General features: G+C 38.3%; 1 protein-coding gene across 5 annotated transcripts in view; it reads left to right on the forward strand.

The window, feature by feature from the left end:
• Window positions 1-19,481, forward strand: part of LOC145286018 (intermembrane lipid transfer protein VPS13A-like) — a 965,259-nt gene that overhangs the window by 944,785 nt on the left and 993 nt on the right. For all 5 annotated transcript variants that reach the window (XM_080134633.1, XM_080134635.1, XM_080134636.1 and 2 more), the window contains 2 exons: window positions 368-516; window positions 17,192-17,318. In XM_080134633.1, coding sequence (XP_079990759.1) covers window positions 368-516; window positions 17,192-17,318 — 276 coding nt within the window. The remainder of the gene's footprint in view (window positions 1-367; window positions 517-17,191; window positions 17,319-19,481) is intronic.

The raw sequence follows: 19,481 nt of genomic DNA on the forward strand, positions 1-19,481 counted from the left end.
GCTGCTGACATTTGCAAATGCATAACTATCTTTTACAGTTCACAGCATTTTAATGATTCTCTGAAGTTAATGGTATGTTTGTGTCTCATTGTCATCTACAGACTATTTGAAAGAAAACTGTGCTCTCTCCTTTTGGGATATTTTGCCACTTGTAAGTAGAGAAACAGAACAAAAGATGCTAACAAGACTTCACTTACATAAATGTTACTATTTAATGAGGCCTTTAATAAAATGAGTGTTTAGTGGTTCCTTATGTAAAACATCTTATTCATGTAATGGATTAAACCAAGGAAAATATAACTTGTATATTTTTATGTATAATCTTTTTAATAATTTCCCCTTATTCCTATGCTAACTTGTGTTGCAGGGACTCAAACCTTACTCTCCATATCAGGCTATTGGCGTTCGTCTTCTACAAAGTATTCGTAAAGGTCAATACCTCCAAAGCGACATGTACTGGGCCCACGCACCCCTCAGTCAGGAAGACAGATCAGATGTGTTCCTTGTCACAGATAAGTAAGATTTTTTTCTTTTTTAAAATAGGAAATACTTACATGTAGGTCATCATTTAACATCAATATGATTTGTTTATAATGTGTTCTAGTATGAATTTTTGATAAAGATTTGATGTTCTTTACTTTTTTGTAAACTCAAGTTTCATGTAACATTGTTGCAAATATTATCACTTCATGTAATATATTTTACATGCTTCATGTCATTTCACTCTACATTAATACCAATAGATCAATAATAATGCTGGAAAATGTAATATTGATGAAAAACTATTAGTTGTTATCATCTGTTAGCAATATGTGCAAACAGTAAATTCAGTAAAGAAAGTTTATGTCATGTCACAAATTCAGGTTCAGAAATTCAAATGTCTAAATAGAAGAAAAAGAAATTCTGAATCGAACTGAATAAAAAATGAAAGATGGATAAAAATTCTACTTTCTAATCATTTTTTTTTTTTACATGGTAATCACCACTTATCAAGGCCCGGAAGCCACTCGGGGATAAGGGTTATTGCGTGTACAGTAATCAATGGGATAATATCGTAGTAATCGTTAGTATTGGAGATTTGATAAAGTGTTTTACTTAAGAGGGCGGTTTATCAGGAATTTGTTTATGTTGGACTTGAAGACATCCAAGTTGTAGTCAGGTGGGAAACAGGCAAATGGAAGAGAGTTCCACAGGCGTGCACTTCTGAGAAAGAAGCTTTGCTCATGGAATCTATGTTTCCATTTAGGCACAGATAAGGAATGGGGAAAATTATTGACAGTGGTTTCAGCTAGACGGGTGTTTCTCGTGAAAGATTGGTGAAGTGGGACCAGAGATTGAAGCTCAGACGAGTACTTGCCATGGAAATAACAATAAAACAAAGACAGGCTTGCAATGTCTCTTCTGTGGGAGAGAGGTTGCAGGGAAGAGAAAAGGGCATCCCACTAAGCCACGAAGTCTATTTTGTACTCTGTCAAGGCAGGATAGGCTGTTTAAGCAGCTCCTGCCCAGATGTGGCAGCAGTACTTCATCCTTGGACGTACTTGGCTTTTATATAGATAGAGAATTGCGTCAGCAGTGAGATATCTTCAGGAGTGGTAAAAGGATTCTACCATTTTTCCAGTGACATTGATGTATGTGTTCCATTTCAGATCAGGACTAAAGGTCAAAACATGGAGCCTCTCCAAGATGAGAGTCATTCATTTCAATTGATGCGAGATGGGGATCAGAGCATTGATGATATAAAGATAGAAGCTTGGTTTTAGATGCATTAAAAGTAACCAGCCACCTCTTCCCCCACTGTATCACATGCTCAAGATCAGAGGAGAGAGAATCAGAGAGAACTTTATCATTTACGGTCTTTGATGTGTTGCCATAGATAGTCGTGTCATCAGCATAGATGTCAATGAATGATTTAAGTATGTGTTTTGGGATCATTGATGTAGATCAGGAAGAGTTGGGCCCAGGATAGACCCCTGAGGGACTCCAGCATTAATACTGTGGGCCTCTGATTTCTGCGCATCAACCACTACTCTTATGAGCCTATCAGAGATAATTTAATAATTGAGAAAACATTTCCAGTTATACCGTAGCTGGAAATCTTGTGAAGTGGGCCTTTATGCCATACCTTATCGAAGGCCTTTGATATATCAAGAGCAATTGCCCTAGAATGGAAGCCTTTGTCGAGAGATTCACTAATCCTATTAGATATAACCATTAGCCCATCTGCTATAAATCTTGCAGAACGGAAACCATATTGCATGTCACTAAGAAGGTTATAGAAGGTTATTTCTGCTGAGGTGGTTGACTACTTCTCTATTTAATATGGATTCCAGCAGCTTACTCATGACACACAGGAGACTTATTGGTCTGTACTGAGAGGGAGATGACTTATCACCTGAATTCTTAAATACAGGGCATATTGATGAGGTTTTCCAGGGTGTTGGGAAGCACTTCTTAAGGCAACGCTTAAACAGTTTTGTAAGTTCTGGTTGAAGCTTTTTCAACACTATAATTGGAATGCTGTCAGGGCAGTTGCTTTACTGGAATCAATGTTCTTGATTAGCTTGGCAACCTCACACACAGATATTTGTATGTTGCATAGCATGTTGTCTGTTATAGGAGGAAATACGGGGAGTTGATGGCCTTCGTCGCATAGGGTAGAATTAGCTGCAAAGTTCTTGGCAAATAGTTTGGCCTTGTCTGATGCTGACGAGATGACCTCAGGTCCATTGATGATGGTTGGGATAGAACGCATGCTTCTGTTTAGGATCATGTTTGCCAAAACTGGTGGGAACTAAGCCGCTGCTCAGCTACTTTGAATTTAACGAACTGAGCATATACCTCTCTTGCATTTTTTATTACTCTTTTACAGTGGTTGCTGGCAGTCCTGAAAGCAGCTTTAGTCTTAGTACATCTATTATGTTGGTAGCTATGGAAAAAGTGATTTCTGTGCGCGATGGCAGCAGCACATTCTGGGGCGAACCATGTTAGGTTTTTATTGGAATTTTTTGGATGGTATGAATCGGTCTATGCCTACAATAAACCATTCGGTCAGGTCTGATACTATGGAGAACACATCCTTTTTAAACATGGAATGCAGAGGTAGATCAGATATAAATGTACGGAAGCTATCACAGTCAGCCATAGAGTATCGATATACAGTACTGTGGAGAGGTACGTCTGAAGATACTGACTCTAAAGCGTTATATACAATGTTTTTAAATGTATGTATTAGTGAGGGACAATTCCAAAATTTTGATTCAATTACTGATACAATTACTGATTCTGTTCTAAATTCCCAATTCCAATCCCAGTATCAATTCCGATTCTTTTAAAATTTCTTAACATTCATTTAAAGATTCAAGGCTTTTTAAAAATATTCAAATTACTGTATCCACCCTTGTGAAATGTCTGCATATATTTTGAAAAATGTGAAAATATGATGCTTTTTGCTGTTTTTAACTTAAATTTAGGTGAATATATATCGGCTCAAACAAAAATGTATTGATCGAAATAAGCACCATCAGAATCCACAGACAAAACAAGTGTATTCATGCCAGTCTTGCATTCTGATGGCGATGAAGTTGCTGAAGACGTTTTTAATATCGCTTAGGTTTTTGAAGCATTTCTCACACAGAATGTTGTTGAGATGCTTGAAAAAATGGTAGTCGGTAGGTGAAAGGTCTGGAGAGTATGGTGGATGAGGCAGTTTCATAGCAGAATTTGTTCAACTTCTGCAAGGTTGGTTTAGCAAAGTGTGGTTGGGTATTTTCATGGAGGAGAATTGGGCCTTTTCTGCTGGGTGTTGTTGTCGAAGTTTCTGATGCATTTGTTGACTACTTCTGTGACGTAATAGTTTCGCCTGCATTCAAAAGAGTGTAATGCATTAGATCAGTCACAGAACATTAAACAGAATGAACTTGTTTTGGTGCAACTCTGGCTTTGGGAAGTGTTGTGGAGCTTTGTCAGCATCTGACTACTGAGTTGAGCATCGCCAGTTGTCGTAAAAACCCACTTTTCATTGCAAATCACAACCTGGTTGAGAAACGGATTGTTTTTTGTTGTATAAAAGAAGAGAAAACGACATTTCTTTTAGTTGTTACTCAATTTGTGAGGCATCAAGTTTTTTTGTCTTTCCAGTCTCTATCAAGTGGTTAGAAATCGTTGTATACATTACATCTAATTCAGAAGCAAGTTCTCAAACAGTTGTGCGTGGATTGGCTTCAACTAAGGCTCTTAATTAATCATTGTCAACATTTGATGGCTGATCACTATGCTCATTATCTCCAAGACTGTTGTTGCTGTCATAAAATTTCTTAAACCACCATTCTGCTGTGCGTTAAGTAGTGGTTCCTCGGCCAAATGTTACGTTGATATCACAAACTGTTTCAAAGGCTTTTTAACCTAGTTTGAATTGAAATAAGAAAATTGTGCAAATTTTCTTTTTTTCCATCTTGTATTCAAAAGAAAAAGAAGACATAATTGTTTTAAAATGTTTGTAATTTAAACGATTAGATAGAACAGAAAACTCTAAAATTATATATAAAGTAAAGTATTATAACAAAAACCTATTTGAAAATACATCATTTGAATCAAAATTAAAAATTCTGCAAGAACCTTCTTGTCAACATTTTGGGGGAGGATCGTATATTACAAGTGTGGATCTTTTAAAATATTTTTCTCTAATGTTTTACTTGTAATTCATTGAAAATTTTGAGACAAGTTTTGTTTTTCTTTTAAAACAAATCTTATTTGCATTTGGTTGGTTGTTGTTAATGCTATTTGAAATTTTTATAAACGATTATAAAGAATCGATGATTGGTATGCAAAATAAGAAAACAGTTTACAGAATAGTCAACAATGCCTGTCTCATGTTAAGAATGAGTTTCTACATAATAATATTACTATCTAGAAAACTATTCTAAACATTGTGACAGGCCGTTTTTAAACTATTCTCTATCTTACCTCATGTTTTTTCTTGGAATTTTAAAGATTTGGTCAGTTTTTAGATTGATTTGTGTTACTGTAAAAAAAATAAAATAATAAGAATAAAAAAAAAATAGATTAACAATTTTAGCTAAATCGCTCCTCCAAAATGAGATTCTACTTATTTTAGATGATTACGTGGCAGAAAGAAAAAACCCAATTATTTTAGAATTTCATGTGGGAAAGCAGTTTCGCACATAAATTTAATGTAAAATGATAATTATTTTCGACCCATTCTAACTTTTTAATTTTGTTTAATCGCTCAGAAGTCGAAACAAAATACTGGTAGAACATAAAATTTTTGCTTGATTGTTAACATTTATTTGATGTGTTTCTGCCAGCACTTGTTTAATTTTTGATTTTGAGCGGTTATCAAGGTTCTTGTGGAGAGCTTATTGACAGCCATTTTTTATTCTAACTCAACAGAGTGATTGAATTAAAAACACACTTTAACATAAGTTTACACACAAATAAACTTATCCAAGTAAGTAGAAGAGTCTTGCCTTTGGTAACATTTATTTGTTGCATGTTTGCTTTGCATCTGTTTTTCATTTTGTCAGAAGAATGAGATTCGGGTATCTGACTTTTATTTATCTTTTGTTAATAAAGCTTTTAACAGCAACAAAATAACAATTTGTATAAAAAATGTTGCTTTTCATCATTTTAGGATGATCCATTTTTTTTTTTTAATGGCTAGTAGGGCAAAGTTGAATTTGAGTGAATGATAAATCTGTTGATAATGCTGACCAGTGCTAAATCTATGCAGAGGTTTTGGAGATAAATATATAGGTTTCTTTTGAAAGGTATTTTCTAACAATTACGCTTTTGTACACTCGTTTACATCTTCATCGATTGTTGTATTTGACATAATCTGTAAATATGAGAATACTTAAGAATGTGGTGGTAGTTAAGATTGAAAGGTTAGGGGTGAGTATAAGGAAACATGAATAAATCCTTTGTTGTTGCAAGAAAAATACAAATAAAGAGATTAAAATTATATACTTTATTCTCAGTTCTGTTGACCTGTTGATGATGCCGCTGACTGTTGGGCCTAATGCTTGTGAAGCACAGAAGATAATTGTAGATATATGATAGAATTGACACAATGACTAGAAAATGGTTTAATGTCAAATGTGTTTCTCTCTACACATTTATCATTCAGTGAAGTGTTATCTCTTTAAAAACCACTTGTTCCATCATCTCAGACCAATCCCAACATATTTGCTGACAGTTTCCAATCACAATTACATTCCCAAGCCTTTTTTGTAATTTGTCATTTTGACAATAGAATGTCCCTTCGAGAGAGAATATGTACTCTTTAAATGTCCTAACATGGACTAAATTGTTGTCAATATTAGACAAAATGTTGCCATATGATTTGTTCATAGGGTTTTTGTTACACAATGGGAGATTTGTCCAGCAGAGGTAAGGCCAAAGGCCAGGCATGTGTATTAATAGCAGTGGTTCTTTCGTGTGAATGCCATTTTGTATTAGTCTTGCTTGTTGATTTTGAATTGCCAGTAGCCATACATAAATTGAGAGAAGTGAAGTCTACATTACTTTTGCTAATTTTATTGAACAAGTGTTTGATGCTTGGCATTGGGTAATCGACTAAGACTTTGTTGATCTATTTTTCTTGTACATGGCAAACTATTAAAGCTTTTGATATTGCTGCAGTTTTCAATGATATCCTCATTTAGCATGCATTTAATTTCGGAGTCGATATCAACTTCCAAGGCTTGAGTGATCAGATGTTGTTTCTGACTGCAAGACTGGCCGTTGGTTGATATGTGAATAGATCAGATGAATAGTTGCCTTCTGGTTACTGATTGAGTAACAGCTGAGTATATTGTGACATAAGATATTTTGGCTCAACAAGGTCGGTGTGGTTTGAGTTGTTATATGTTGATTTTGTTGAAACATCGATTGCCAATCATGATCTCACAAGTCAGTTTGCTGAGGGTGATGATGTTGCCGTTAATCCCTTTCACTCAGATGTCAGAGCAAGTCATGTGTTTCTTGGTTTTGTCAAGTAACTGAGATACTGTTATGATGCAGGTTGAACACCCAGAGTTTAGCATTAAAATTGGAAATTGATCCATGTAGGAATAGGTCAAACAAGACATCATATCTTATCCTGACCAAAGGCGAAAAATCTTGATCCTCTATGGATAGTATGTTATCATCTGTTGCTGCTATATGGGCCTGTGCTTAAATGAGGCGAGTGGAAACAGTATAGCGGTTATCAGTTGTTTTGACAAGGTAGGGGTAGAGTTTTGCATTCCAGATTTTTACTTTCTTGCTAATGAACACCACACATATGATGGAAATAAATCTATCAACAATTAATTCAACATTTGGTGTTTTTCTCTTATTTGTATTTGTTTTTTATGTGGACGACCGCTTCTCTAAGAATGTTTTTTGAGTCAACTAAAGAAATTTGTTAATTTTTTACTGTCTTGTCTGCCCAGGTTGCAGAATCAGCTAAAGTGTTGAAAGTTTGTCGTTACTAATAGATATTCTTACAGTTGGTCGAAGGTGTACATCTTCTGTTTAAGAGCTAACCATCTACTGAAAGATACCTGTTTTGAGTAAAATTTTTACAGACTGGAGGAATTTGCCTTCTGAATTGTGTAGACTTTGTCTATAGCTGTAATAAACTGGTTCACGTCATTTCCAGGTCAGAAGGTTTTTTGTAGTTGCATATTGTTTGTTGATGCCTAGGTTTTAATTGGCGTATTTTGAGGTGTATATATTGTCACAGGAAAACAGGGCATAATGCAGAAGTGACCATTTATCCCCCCTCTCTTTTTAAATTCATTTTGAATACCTATCGGCCAGACACCCCCACACCACCCCATTGCTATCGAGACGTGCGACAACAAAATATCCACAAACCTACCCATTGTAACACCTCCGTGCAGCTCAACTCAGGTGCATAGGCTCGTGATTGAAATGCACCTGTAGCCGATACATGTGGCGCTACGTTACCCGTGGTTTCGTCTAGTGGTCGAATTCGTCTTCGGTCATCGTCGATCTCTCTCCCGGTTCTGCTTTCAAATCAGCTTCCAGCCATCTGGGCTATCGGAGAAATATATTGCATTCACAACGGCGTTCCAATCAAAGAAAAGAAAGTCAAAACTTAATTGGTTAACACAGAATTGATTATTGTCTTTGACTTTACAATATAATAGTTACACACTGCCTAGTCATGCAACTTAGGGGGCAGGCAGTTTTGTTTCCTTTACCAAGCTCTCCGTTCTTCATCTACCGTCAGTCCACGGGAAGGGATCAGCGAAAAAAGACACCAATTAGCCAAGTCTTTTGTTTTTATCAAATCAGTAATTCCTCCGTCCACCTTTTTGGAGTTATTATTTCTTTCTTTCCTTTCCTCTCCCTCTCTCTGCTTCCCTGATTTCTACTCCTCCTTTCGGCTTTATCTATCCCCATTTTTAACCCTCATTGCACTGAGGTGTTCCTTATTAGGAACTATTAGTCACTCCCAGGTCGACAATGCCTGGCGGCGACCCCTCACCCCCCGATTCCCACCCCAAGCTGTCAGCTTAAGAATCTGGATTTCTTCATATCGCTCAACAGAGAGCCCAAAACAACCTTTTCGTTGTTAACGGATTTCCAACAATAAGATAAGAACAATTATTTGTTTTTTTTCTCTCTCTGACAAAATCCCATAGACATTTCTGTTTAAACAACATCAAACCATCATCATCATCATCATCATTAGAATTCAGCCGTGTGAATTTCTCTGAATTCGTGTCGACTAGCAAGGTCACTCGGCATCGCTTGGTCCGCATCATGTCACATCTCACCCCCTACCTGTTTTGTCCTTAACTTTGTAAATGACATCTGAGTCCCAACCCCGCGCTCGGACAGTCCATAACAGGAATATTTAAGTTCTCAGATCAGTTGTCTCCGGTGTGAGGGGGAGGGTGATATAGCGAGAGAGAGAAAAAAACAGTAATAAAACAACCAAAAATCACAATCGGCCAGCCAGCCCCCATACTCTAAAACAAAAAAAGAATCGAATGAGAATTAAAAAAAAAAAAAAAAAAAAAAAAAGGATAATTGTTCACTCGAAAGTCCAAGAGTCTTCATATATATGTCAACCAAACATCAACAATTGTTCTCTTTTTTTTCTTTTCGTCCCCTCTCCTTGTCTGTGTTTGTGTATGTGCATGTATGTGTATTTTAGATCAGGTGATGGGAGAAATGACAATTCGATTTAGGGACTAATCATGCAATGAAAATGTCTTTCAATTCCTACAAAAATGAGGTTTCTCCCACCTCTTACATTTACGCGTCATTCTCCTCGTCTCTCTGTTACGTCCCTTTTTCTTCTTTTTATTTTATTTTTTTTTTTTCTGACCATGTCCAACCTTACAGCAGGTGCCATTGTTTCGGCTACCATCTCGGATATCTCTTTATCAGGTGGCGTTCCCACCTGGGCCTCGGTCTCCTCTATCGGAGGCTGCAGCTCTTGTACTCTGCCTTGATCTAGACATGGTGCACTCATTAGCATCCCCTCTTCACTCAGGTGCTCGTATGGTCCGTGTATTAGTTTTACCCCACCTTTTTCTATGTTTTCTTCCAGGCCACTATGTTAGCCATATCCTCACCCCCTCTTGGGTTCTGTTCACCTACAGGACATGGTTCTCTGAGCCTCTGCCCTTCCGACAGTGTGACGCACCCCCAGTGCAACATCACACTGCAGTACCTGTCTAACAAGGTCCACAGGCAACCTTAAATCATGCAGTAGCTCAACCTGTATTTTCAATAATACGTTTCTCAACTTTCCCGGGGCCACTATGCTGGGGTGACAGGTTTTCCGATGACAACACATCTAACTGCCCACATACATGTTCCGAGATTAATATCAGCGACTGTCCCACCGGCCACAGCCAACAATTTAAAATATGTCTACACCAGATAGTCTAGTTCTTACAGTCCTGTCATTATGACGTCAATTATATTTGTCACTTCTCCTCTAAATATCTGCACCTGGAAAAATAATCCTCTCAACTGGTGACATTTGGCACAGACTCACTATTTTCGCCAACGGTGCCAGCACTTTCGGATCGCTCTCTATTGTTTCTAATTTCTCCGCTGAGGAGATTTCTCATCCTTAGTTATCTCCTCGCCTGCTCGGTCCAACCACATGTCACCGGACCAACTTGGCAGTTAACGCCTCGCTATCGTACGAGAAACTCTATCCTTTTCTTTCAATTAATCTCTCCAGGTGCGAACATCACGCACCTGATTTACTCGCAATGGAAAAATCCATCTAAAAATAATTCATCACCTTTTGTGCACAATTGAGTGTACCACACTTCACTCAGTGATGCTAATAATTATTTCCAATTATTTTCATTCAGTCTTGCGGCCTCTTTGGCCCTTATTTCGGAATTTAAGAAGTCCTTCCTGACTGAGGCAAAATTCAAATTCTTCCAAAAGTCAGTTCAATCACCGAAATTAATGCTTCTAATTATCCTCAACTGAACTACCCTATAATTTGTTCAGTTTAGTTACGAAATCCTTCCAGACTGAGGTACGAAAATTTTTTTTTTCAAAAATCAATTCAACTCTCGGAAATTTATATCTCCATTTTTTTCTCACTGCATACACAAAACACAACTCTGCACAGTTTAATTCTCACAACAGCGTTCACCATCGCTACATAAAAATACAGCCGATATCCAGCTAACATGTTTCATCAAAGTTCACGAACTGCTCAATTACTTAAGCCTCCTCTCAAAAGTAAGTGCCGATAACATCACGTGGTTCTCTTGACAGTCGAAAACTGCTTCCTCACGATTTAATTATTACAGTTTTCTTTCAACTGGGAAAATCTCAGGCCAAGCCTTTTTTTTTCCGACAGTTTAAATTCCTCCAAGACACTCTCGCTCAATATGCGACTTTCTCATGCTAAATTACTCTCTCCGTTTGCCAATTTAATCACTACGAGATACTTCTAAATTACTTATTGCTCTTTTCTGCTATTCAAGGCGCCCCTCCCCTGGAGCTTTCCGTTTTAGTCCTTAGCTACCTCCAAGGTCAGTCCACGACACAATCTGCCAACAGTGCGAACACATGGGGGCCCTCCATGCATCCACAGAGAAAACAATTGCACCACATTTCAACCAGGAGATGTCGCTCCAAGCTCCCGTCTCTGTCCTACTAACCCCCACTGGTCCTTGGTGGAAGGACGTCACACTACTCCTGGGACAGGGAGTACCTTGCTCCTCTCAACGGCAGCCTCGGTTCACCTCTCCCCATTTGCTGGAGCCAGGAGATAGGTATTGGACACTCTTCACTCCATTCGCTCGACTCCTCAGCTGACTCTGCGGTCAACTGCCATTCAACTCTCTTTTCTTCACGAGTTGCGGCTACTCTTTGTGGCCTCCTATAGCTGGCGGAGTGGAACCCTGCAATTTCCCGTTCCAACTTTCCGTCCGTCTCTATATTTCTAGACTCTATAGAGGTCGTCTCTCTTGTCTTAAACCATTGCTCGGTGTCGTCCCTATAGTCGTCCGGAACTCTGTCCTCATCTCGCGTTTGACTACCTCTGGGATTCTTTATCTTTTTACCCGTCTCCTTCATCCAAACTTGGTCACCCTGTCTTAACTGTCTAGTAAACGCTGCCTTTTTTTTCTTCTTGACCTTCTGGTCCTATTCGTCCTATCGGCCGTCGCCTTAGGGACCGTCCCTGATTCTCGGACCACTGGATCTGTAAGAGTTACTCCCTCCTTATTTACCTTATACCTCGCTACCCGGTTGACTTGGGACAATTTTCCTCCCTGTTCCTTGGTGCTATCCACCTTGCCCATACAGGACCTGACTGTTCTTGGGGGAAGCTTCCTGTTGCTGTCAGCTCCCACAGGAAGAGGGACAGACCTCGTGTCACCTAGTGGTATCTCCACCCCTCTCACCGTTACCGTCTCTGGATTAAAACTCAGAGTGGCTCCCCTCGCTCGGAGCCAATCCTCTCCCAAAATCATTTCGTTGCATAGCCCGGATACCACATACAGGGGGAAATTCTCTTTCTTTCCGGCCGCTCGTACGGGTAACCATACCTTCCCTGCCACCGACATCCAGCTACCGTTGGCCTGACTGACCTCCACATCCGACGGGTACAACCTTTATCCTCCCTGCTATTGTCCGACAGACGTCCACGTCTATTAAGGATATTAGCGCTCCGGTGTCAACCAGAGCCTTCACCTGCATGGCTCCTATCGTCACATTACAGGTGAGTTCTCCCTTTTTGGTGAGCGGAGGGGACACCTGGGCTCTCCTCTTCTGTTTCAGGATTCTCTCCTGGTACCCCGCTCCCGTGAGAATTGCAACTTGTGACAGTGGTTTCTTTCCAACCCTACCTGTCTGCCTTACCTCTCTTTCTCTACAGGTTCGCCGAGGGGGTGGGGTTTGGTTCTGATTCCTTCTCTTCAGAGGATCTTTCGCCCTCGAGTGGCTTTTCCTCCGGTTAGGACAGTCCCTCCTAATATGTCTCAGGTCTCCACATCGCCAGCACCCGTGATACCGGTGGCTGTAGGAAAAGCGGCCATTTTTGCCTTTTCTCTGACACGCGTTCAGTTCGGTCTTTACGATGCCCACTCTGACTCTCCCCTTCTGTCGGGGTGTCTTCTCGTAAACAGTGGGGCACACACTTGACCGATGTCCCTCACCCTTACAGGTCCAGCATATAGCTCTGTTCCTGCCTTGGGTGCGATCATAGGACCTATGTCGAGAGTCCCCTGTCCCTTCTCTGGGTTCTGTTTTCGTTCCCCAATAACCCATGACTCTGGCCCTTGACCTGGTCTCTGGACACTCTCTGCCTTCTGCCTCTTCACTTCCACCTTGGGGCCTTCCCTCCATTATCCGTGCTTGCAACCAAGCATGGTTTTTTGCCACCCTGCGTGCCTCTTCTAGAGTGTCTGGGCAACTCTTCAGCACCTCCATTTTGGCCGTCTCATCTCGCAATGCATCTACCATGCGTTGATTAACATTGCTTGTGTGGTAGCCATGTTCCGGTGCTCTGCAACCGGATATGCGAGGATTGCCAGTTCCTGAATGCGGTTGACCAGCCCATCTACATCCTCCCCGGTGGCCATCTTTATTCGGGATAGCTCTCTTACTGCTTGGACCATCGTCTTTTCGCCGGCAAACTTTCTTTTTAACCGTTCATGAAAATCGGTCCATGCTATGCCTGGGTTATCTTCTATGCACCTACATATAAACTTTGAGGCCGCCCCCGTCGCCCCATCGCAGGCCAACAAAACCATCTCGCTATCTGTAAGACCATATACTAGTCTCTTTTTCTCTACTATTGCTATCCATTCACCTACTCCCTTCGCATCTCCTTCATACGAGGGTATACTTATCCCCCACAGTGGTTGTTCCATGGTCATCTGTAGCTCTACGGTCTCTACTGATCCCTCCCCCACTGACTGGTTTGCTTCACTTTCTCCCCGAGAGACCATCGCCTTTCCCACTCACGCTCTTTCTTTCACCCAGCAACAAAACTACTTTCAACTCCGTGTAAAGTTGAAATTCAAAATTCTAAACACAGACCGAGCACCAAAACTGAGCAAAGAATGAAAAGGGGACCAAAAGGTGACTTACCCTGTCTCTTACTGTCTGCTCCTTCTGCTGTCTTCCGCCACTAGGTGGCTGTTTACGCGAGCTGGCCCAGACCTTATAGTCGATTGACTACAGTCCGTGGTCTGGCTATGCTCTCAGAGTCTCTTAAAAAAAAATAGGAACGGTGTACTTTTCTTCCGTTCGTTTTCTTTTTTTTTTTTCAATTTTCCTCCCTTTCTCTCACAGGGAGATTTTGTGTTTTTGAGAGAGAAAAAAAAATTTGTGTGCCCACGGAATTTCGTTCGCGCGTCTCTTAACGAAATGAGATCTCCTGGATCACCGGCACCAAATATAATATAACCCTCCCCCCTCTTCTCCGGGGGCCGGGCCGGGCTTAGGGTTAGGGCCCGTCGCTATCCTGGTTCACTGGAGCATACTTGTGATGTACTTCTGGCCGTGTTTGTCGCTCCCAGCTCACAGGACCATAGATGCAACCCAGCAGGGCTACATTCTTACTTGTCTAGTGGTGGACCCCTCAAGGGTGACCAGACTCTCATTGGTCACTGGAAAATATCTTCTGCTGCTCAGGGCATGCACGCGAAATGTGCATGACCCTTCCGTGTGGCAACATTGTCGATTTTGGTCGTCACTCTGGCTTCGTGCTGGATCCAGTCTGTCTCCTTCATCATCTAGCGTCAAGGGATATCTGAAACAAACTGTATCTTCATTCAGGCCGGCAAGCGAGAAACAAGGAAAAACTCTGGGGCATTTTTATATAACGAAACAAAATAATTGTTCATAAATCGGTTTACACTTGTTTAGTCGAGTTCTTTGATTCAAGCTTCATGATGCAGGTTGCATACTTAAGTTCAACTAATCAATTTCCCAGCTAATAACAAGAGCTTTTCAACTTAGCTCTTATGAGAGTTTCGCCCCCCTCTCTGGCAGGGTGAGAGCGATGTGTACGTCTCGATGCCAGTCAGTAAAAAGCACTCTGGACTCTAACTCCAAAAAGTCAATCGTTTTTATCAAATCCGAAATTCCTCCCTCTGCCTTTTTGGAGTTATTCTTCTCTTTTCCATTATCTTATTCTTTTCTTTCTCTCGTGAACTCATTCTTTTCATTTTCTCTTTCTTTTCTCTCTTCTTTGTCTTTCATGACCATATCTCTCCCTACATTCAATTTATTTATCTATCTGTCCAACTAACTTATCACTGGCTGGTGATCTGGCAGTTAAAATACAACAGATGGACCCAACGACAATACGTCCCAGACACCAAAAGAGACCTTTTGAACCCAAGTCATTGTACCTTTCAACAAAACATTGTTTCTTTAATAATTTGAATTGTTGTTCTAACCTAAACCAGAAAACGACCCTGTATTGCTTTTTCTGCCAACTCGAGAATCTCATTATCATATTTATTTATTTATTTATTTCCCATCGAAATATTCACTATTTCTTCTCTCATTGAAATATTTACTCTTTTCTGTGGACAGGAATCTCATAAACATCTGTTTCTCTTCCTCTATTTGAAAAGCAAGATCATCTGGTGTCGCCAGGGATCTCGTCATACCCATAAAAGGAAAAGAGTTAGACACCCCATTGCCATCTCCCCTTCCCACTGAGTGATTCATCAAAAACACGTGCTAAGGTCACAGCGAGAAATCATCCAGACACTCCCTCAAAAATGAAGCAGCATGCGGGGGGGGGGGGGAAACGTTTTAGCGGGAGTGGCGTGCACGAAAAAGAAGCAACCAGGAGTTTTAAAAAAATGAATGAAGCTGATCACATCGTCAAACGAATAGCGATAATAAAAACGCAACTTATGCGGTGAAATAGCAACTCTCTCAACTGAGCCTTATCCCTGGAGCCGAAAAGGGAATTCATCAGAATTACGAAATTACCTTGGTTCGAGATATGGGAAGGACACAGCCGAACGCTGGTGGTTGAGAAACAAGCAAGAAAGAAACATGGGGGAAAACAAATGGACAAGCGAACTTCGAAGGATATCGACTCGTGTGTCGGCAAAACATGGGGGAAAACAAATGGACAAGCGAACTTCGAAGATATCAACTCGTGTGTCGGCAAAACACGGGGGAAAACAAATGGACACGCGAACTTCGAAGGATATCAACTCGTGTGTCGGCAAAATGGGACTGCCTTACATTATAATATCAGAACATTGAATTTTAGCGGATACCTAATCATCGGTTGAATGCATACCCTCACAGTTAAGTACTATGCAATATCGCCCCCCTCCTTATCTCACAAATGTCGACTTGCTGAATTGAACTGTTTTTGCTTTTTTTTGAAAGATTTCTACTGCCTCACATAACTCAACCATTTTCCATGCAAAAAAAAAGAAAAGATAAAAAGAAAAGGGAAGGAAAGAAAAGAGGCTATGTTCATTTGAACAGTTTTCTTTAGTGTTGACCCATTGGACACTGTCTGCATCTTTTCCTCTTCTTATTATTTTTCTTTTAATATTATGTTTTGATTATTGATAAAATGACATGCATATAATATATAAACAACCGTGTTGTTCCGTTATTCATTACCTAGTATTTCGTCACCCGTGAATCTTGTAAGGAAATTCCACGACGGAAGTACTGTCTAGAACCTGTGTAAGTGCTACTGGGCTGTGATAATTTTACAGCCGGCACATACATAGTTTGTTTTTTTTATTTTACGATATGTTTCGGGAATAAATTCCCTTTTGGGATTTTTCAACCGGGACGTATCGTCACAATATGTATATATATAATTGTTTTTTGCTGTTTGATGAGAGTAAAATGTTCAGCTTGAGTGAAGCTTATGTAGTTGTCTTCCTATACACTTCTGACACCAGTGTTATAAATAAGCATATGGTTGCAAGAAAATACAAAGGGATTAAATTTATATATTTTATTCTCGGTTTGATATCAAGAGTTAGTAGTACTTCCCATTGTCTGTTGGGCTGTGTATTCATGGCCGGCTTCATGCTGTGAACTGGAATGCCTATGATGCACCAAACCTTTCTATTTATATGTGACACACGGACATAGTTGTAAACATGATAGAATTGACATTATGACGAGAAAATGGTGATGTCATGTGTTTCTCTTTACATATATCTCATTCAGTGAAGTGTTATCTCTTTAAAAACTACTTATTCAACCATTTCAGACCAACCCTGACATATATGTCGACAGTTTCCAATCACAATTACATTCCAAAGTCTTTTTTAGTGATTTGTTATTTTGACAATAGGTTGTCCTGTCAGTCAATCAAAATTGTAATAGCCCTTCTTCTGAACTTAAAATTAAGTTGAACAAACCTTTCCATATTTCTCCTTGCCAAATCAAACTACAGTCTCACGTCGACAATCTGAAAAAAAAAGCAGACTCTGACATCTTCACACCTGCTAGCAGTTCAGTTACAATAACAAACACACTTCCTTTTTCAGTGCCTTCATTACTACCTTATTTTTTTTTTTTTGTCTGTAAATTGGGGGAGTTATGTATTATTTGGTTTTATACTACTGTTATGTTTTATAAGTGTTTTAGTTGATTTTTTGTTTATGTGTAATAAAGAATACAAAACTGATAAAACATATTTTGTTTTTGCTTGTAGGCATCTGTTTTTGCTCGAAAAGAACCGACTTTGGGGTGATTGGAATGTGGAATGGGAAGTGCCAATTGATAGTTTATTGGGAATACCAGCAATTGTAGACAATCGCCTTGTCTTCAGAATCAAAAGGGTAAGTCGATTAATATTAAAGTGTAAAATTTGATATATTTGACATATTCAATACTTATACAGATACATTAGATACATTATAGCTGCAATGTTGATCATGACTTACAAGATTTCAACTGTTCATTGTTTATAAAGTGCCGATCTCATATGATTTGAAACTCTCAAACTAATACAAATTTGTTTGTTTTTTTTTTAGTGTTGATTCTATGTTTAAATTTAATTTTAAAAAAATTTCCAATCTTTCTGTTTCTTTTATTTTTTAATTTTCTTACACTATCACAGGCAGGATTTTGTTTAAATATGTTCATTTTAAATTCCTCACTATATCAATGTTCATGCTTTTCAAATTTATCAAAATATTCCAGTGCTAACTATATTGTTACTTTTCTATTTCTTTTGTCATAATAAAATTTTCTATTTCACAATTTAAGAACTTTTACTAAAATAATTACACTTACCAAAGAAAAGCAAACAAAAAAAACACTAGACTTGTTTGCACCATTACTAAAATAACTACACTTTCCGAAGTAAAGCAAACAAAAAAACACTAGAAATATTTGCACCATTACTAAAATAATTACACTTACCAAATTAACGCAAACAAAAAAACACTACAATTGTTTGCACCATTACTAAAATAATTACACTTACCAAAGTAACGCAAACAACAAAACACTAAAATTGTTTGCACCAATACTAAAATAATTACACTTACCAAAGTAAAGCAAACAAAAAAAACACTAGAAATGTTTGCACCATTACTAAAATAACTACAAAAGAAACAAAAATCCCAACTAAAAATCTAAGCAATATTTTAAAAAAATCTATTCAAGGATAACAAAAAAATGAATGTTACAAAACTGAACAAGGTAAAAAAGAATCAGTACAAATCTCTACAACGAGAACTCCAGAAAAAAACAAAGTAAAGATCACTTTTAATGGAATTGAAGATATTATCTTAAAAACATACAAATTATTTAAGAAAAACCTAAAAACGAAATAAACCATATTTTGATGATGAATGTAAAAAATCTAAGGACATAACAAGCAGCTTCAAAGAAACCCTCAAAAACTGTAGGACTAAAATTCATCAAGCATTTAAAAAAGCTAAAAGAAAACACAGAAAAACTATGTATCAAAAATGTACATTAATACAAAAAAAAAAATAAAATGATATTGAAATGATAAAGAAAATATCAGAGGAAAAAAACAATATTTCACTATAAAATTCCTTGCATATAACACTACAAGAAAGAAAATGACAAACTTATTTTTAATAAAATTCATCTTTGAAAAATAATAAAAGTAAATTCAGTGATCAATGAAAAAGAAAAACAAATTTTAATTTTGAAACAAAAAATTATGCAAACTTATAATCAGTTTTTTACAATGAACGAACTGAAAGATTAAAAAAAGTCCATAATACAGTTATTACTCCAGACAAAATCTACTATGAATTCCTGAAGAACCTCCCAAAATAAACAATATCTATTATCAATCTATAATGATATAGGACAAGAAGCAGTATTCCTTGACTATGCAAACAAATTATTATAATCTCTTTTGATTTTGGAGCAGAGATGAGTAACTCTTGACTAGATTAGTATTTCCTTCCCACTGCAGGAAAGGTTAGGAAAGTAAAGACATTCACAAATTGCCTGGGCAGATCCATCGGCAATCTCTCGATAGGGTCTGCTCAGGCAATAAGCAATAAACTTACTACCCCCAAAAGACGGAAAGTAAAGACGTGAGAGGGTAGACCTGCTAGGACTACACAAAACACAAAGTGGCGATCAGGTTTGAAAAAAATTACATAAAGAGAAAGTAGTTTTTTTCTCATCATATTCATCTAGGTCATACACATATTATATATTCTTTTCTCCTAAAAATATTAATATTCTCTTGAAGGCATAACATGCCAGGAACTTGTCTTTATTAAATTCTTCTTACTTGATTGCAGTGACTCTATATTTATTCATCAACATTTTTATATTCTCAATAATCAGAAAGATTTGTTTGAAAACGTCCAAATAAATCTTACATTCTTTTAATAGAAATTGGTCTCGGGAGTCGGTAATTCAGTTAAGAAGTGGGAGTGTTGTGTATCATGAAATGTGAAGCCATTTTTAATATATTTTTAATCATTTCCTCTAAGCATTTGCAT

This window comes from Euprymna scolopes, chromosome 10 (assembly GCF_053919585.1).
Source record: "Euprymna scolopes isolate OS-2025 chromosome 10, ASM5391958v1, whole genome shotgun sequence".
Classification (NCBI taxonomy): Eukaryota; Metazoa; Mollusca; class Cephalopoda; order Sepiida; family Sepiolidae; genus Euprymna; species Euprymna scolopes.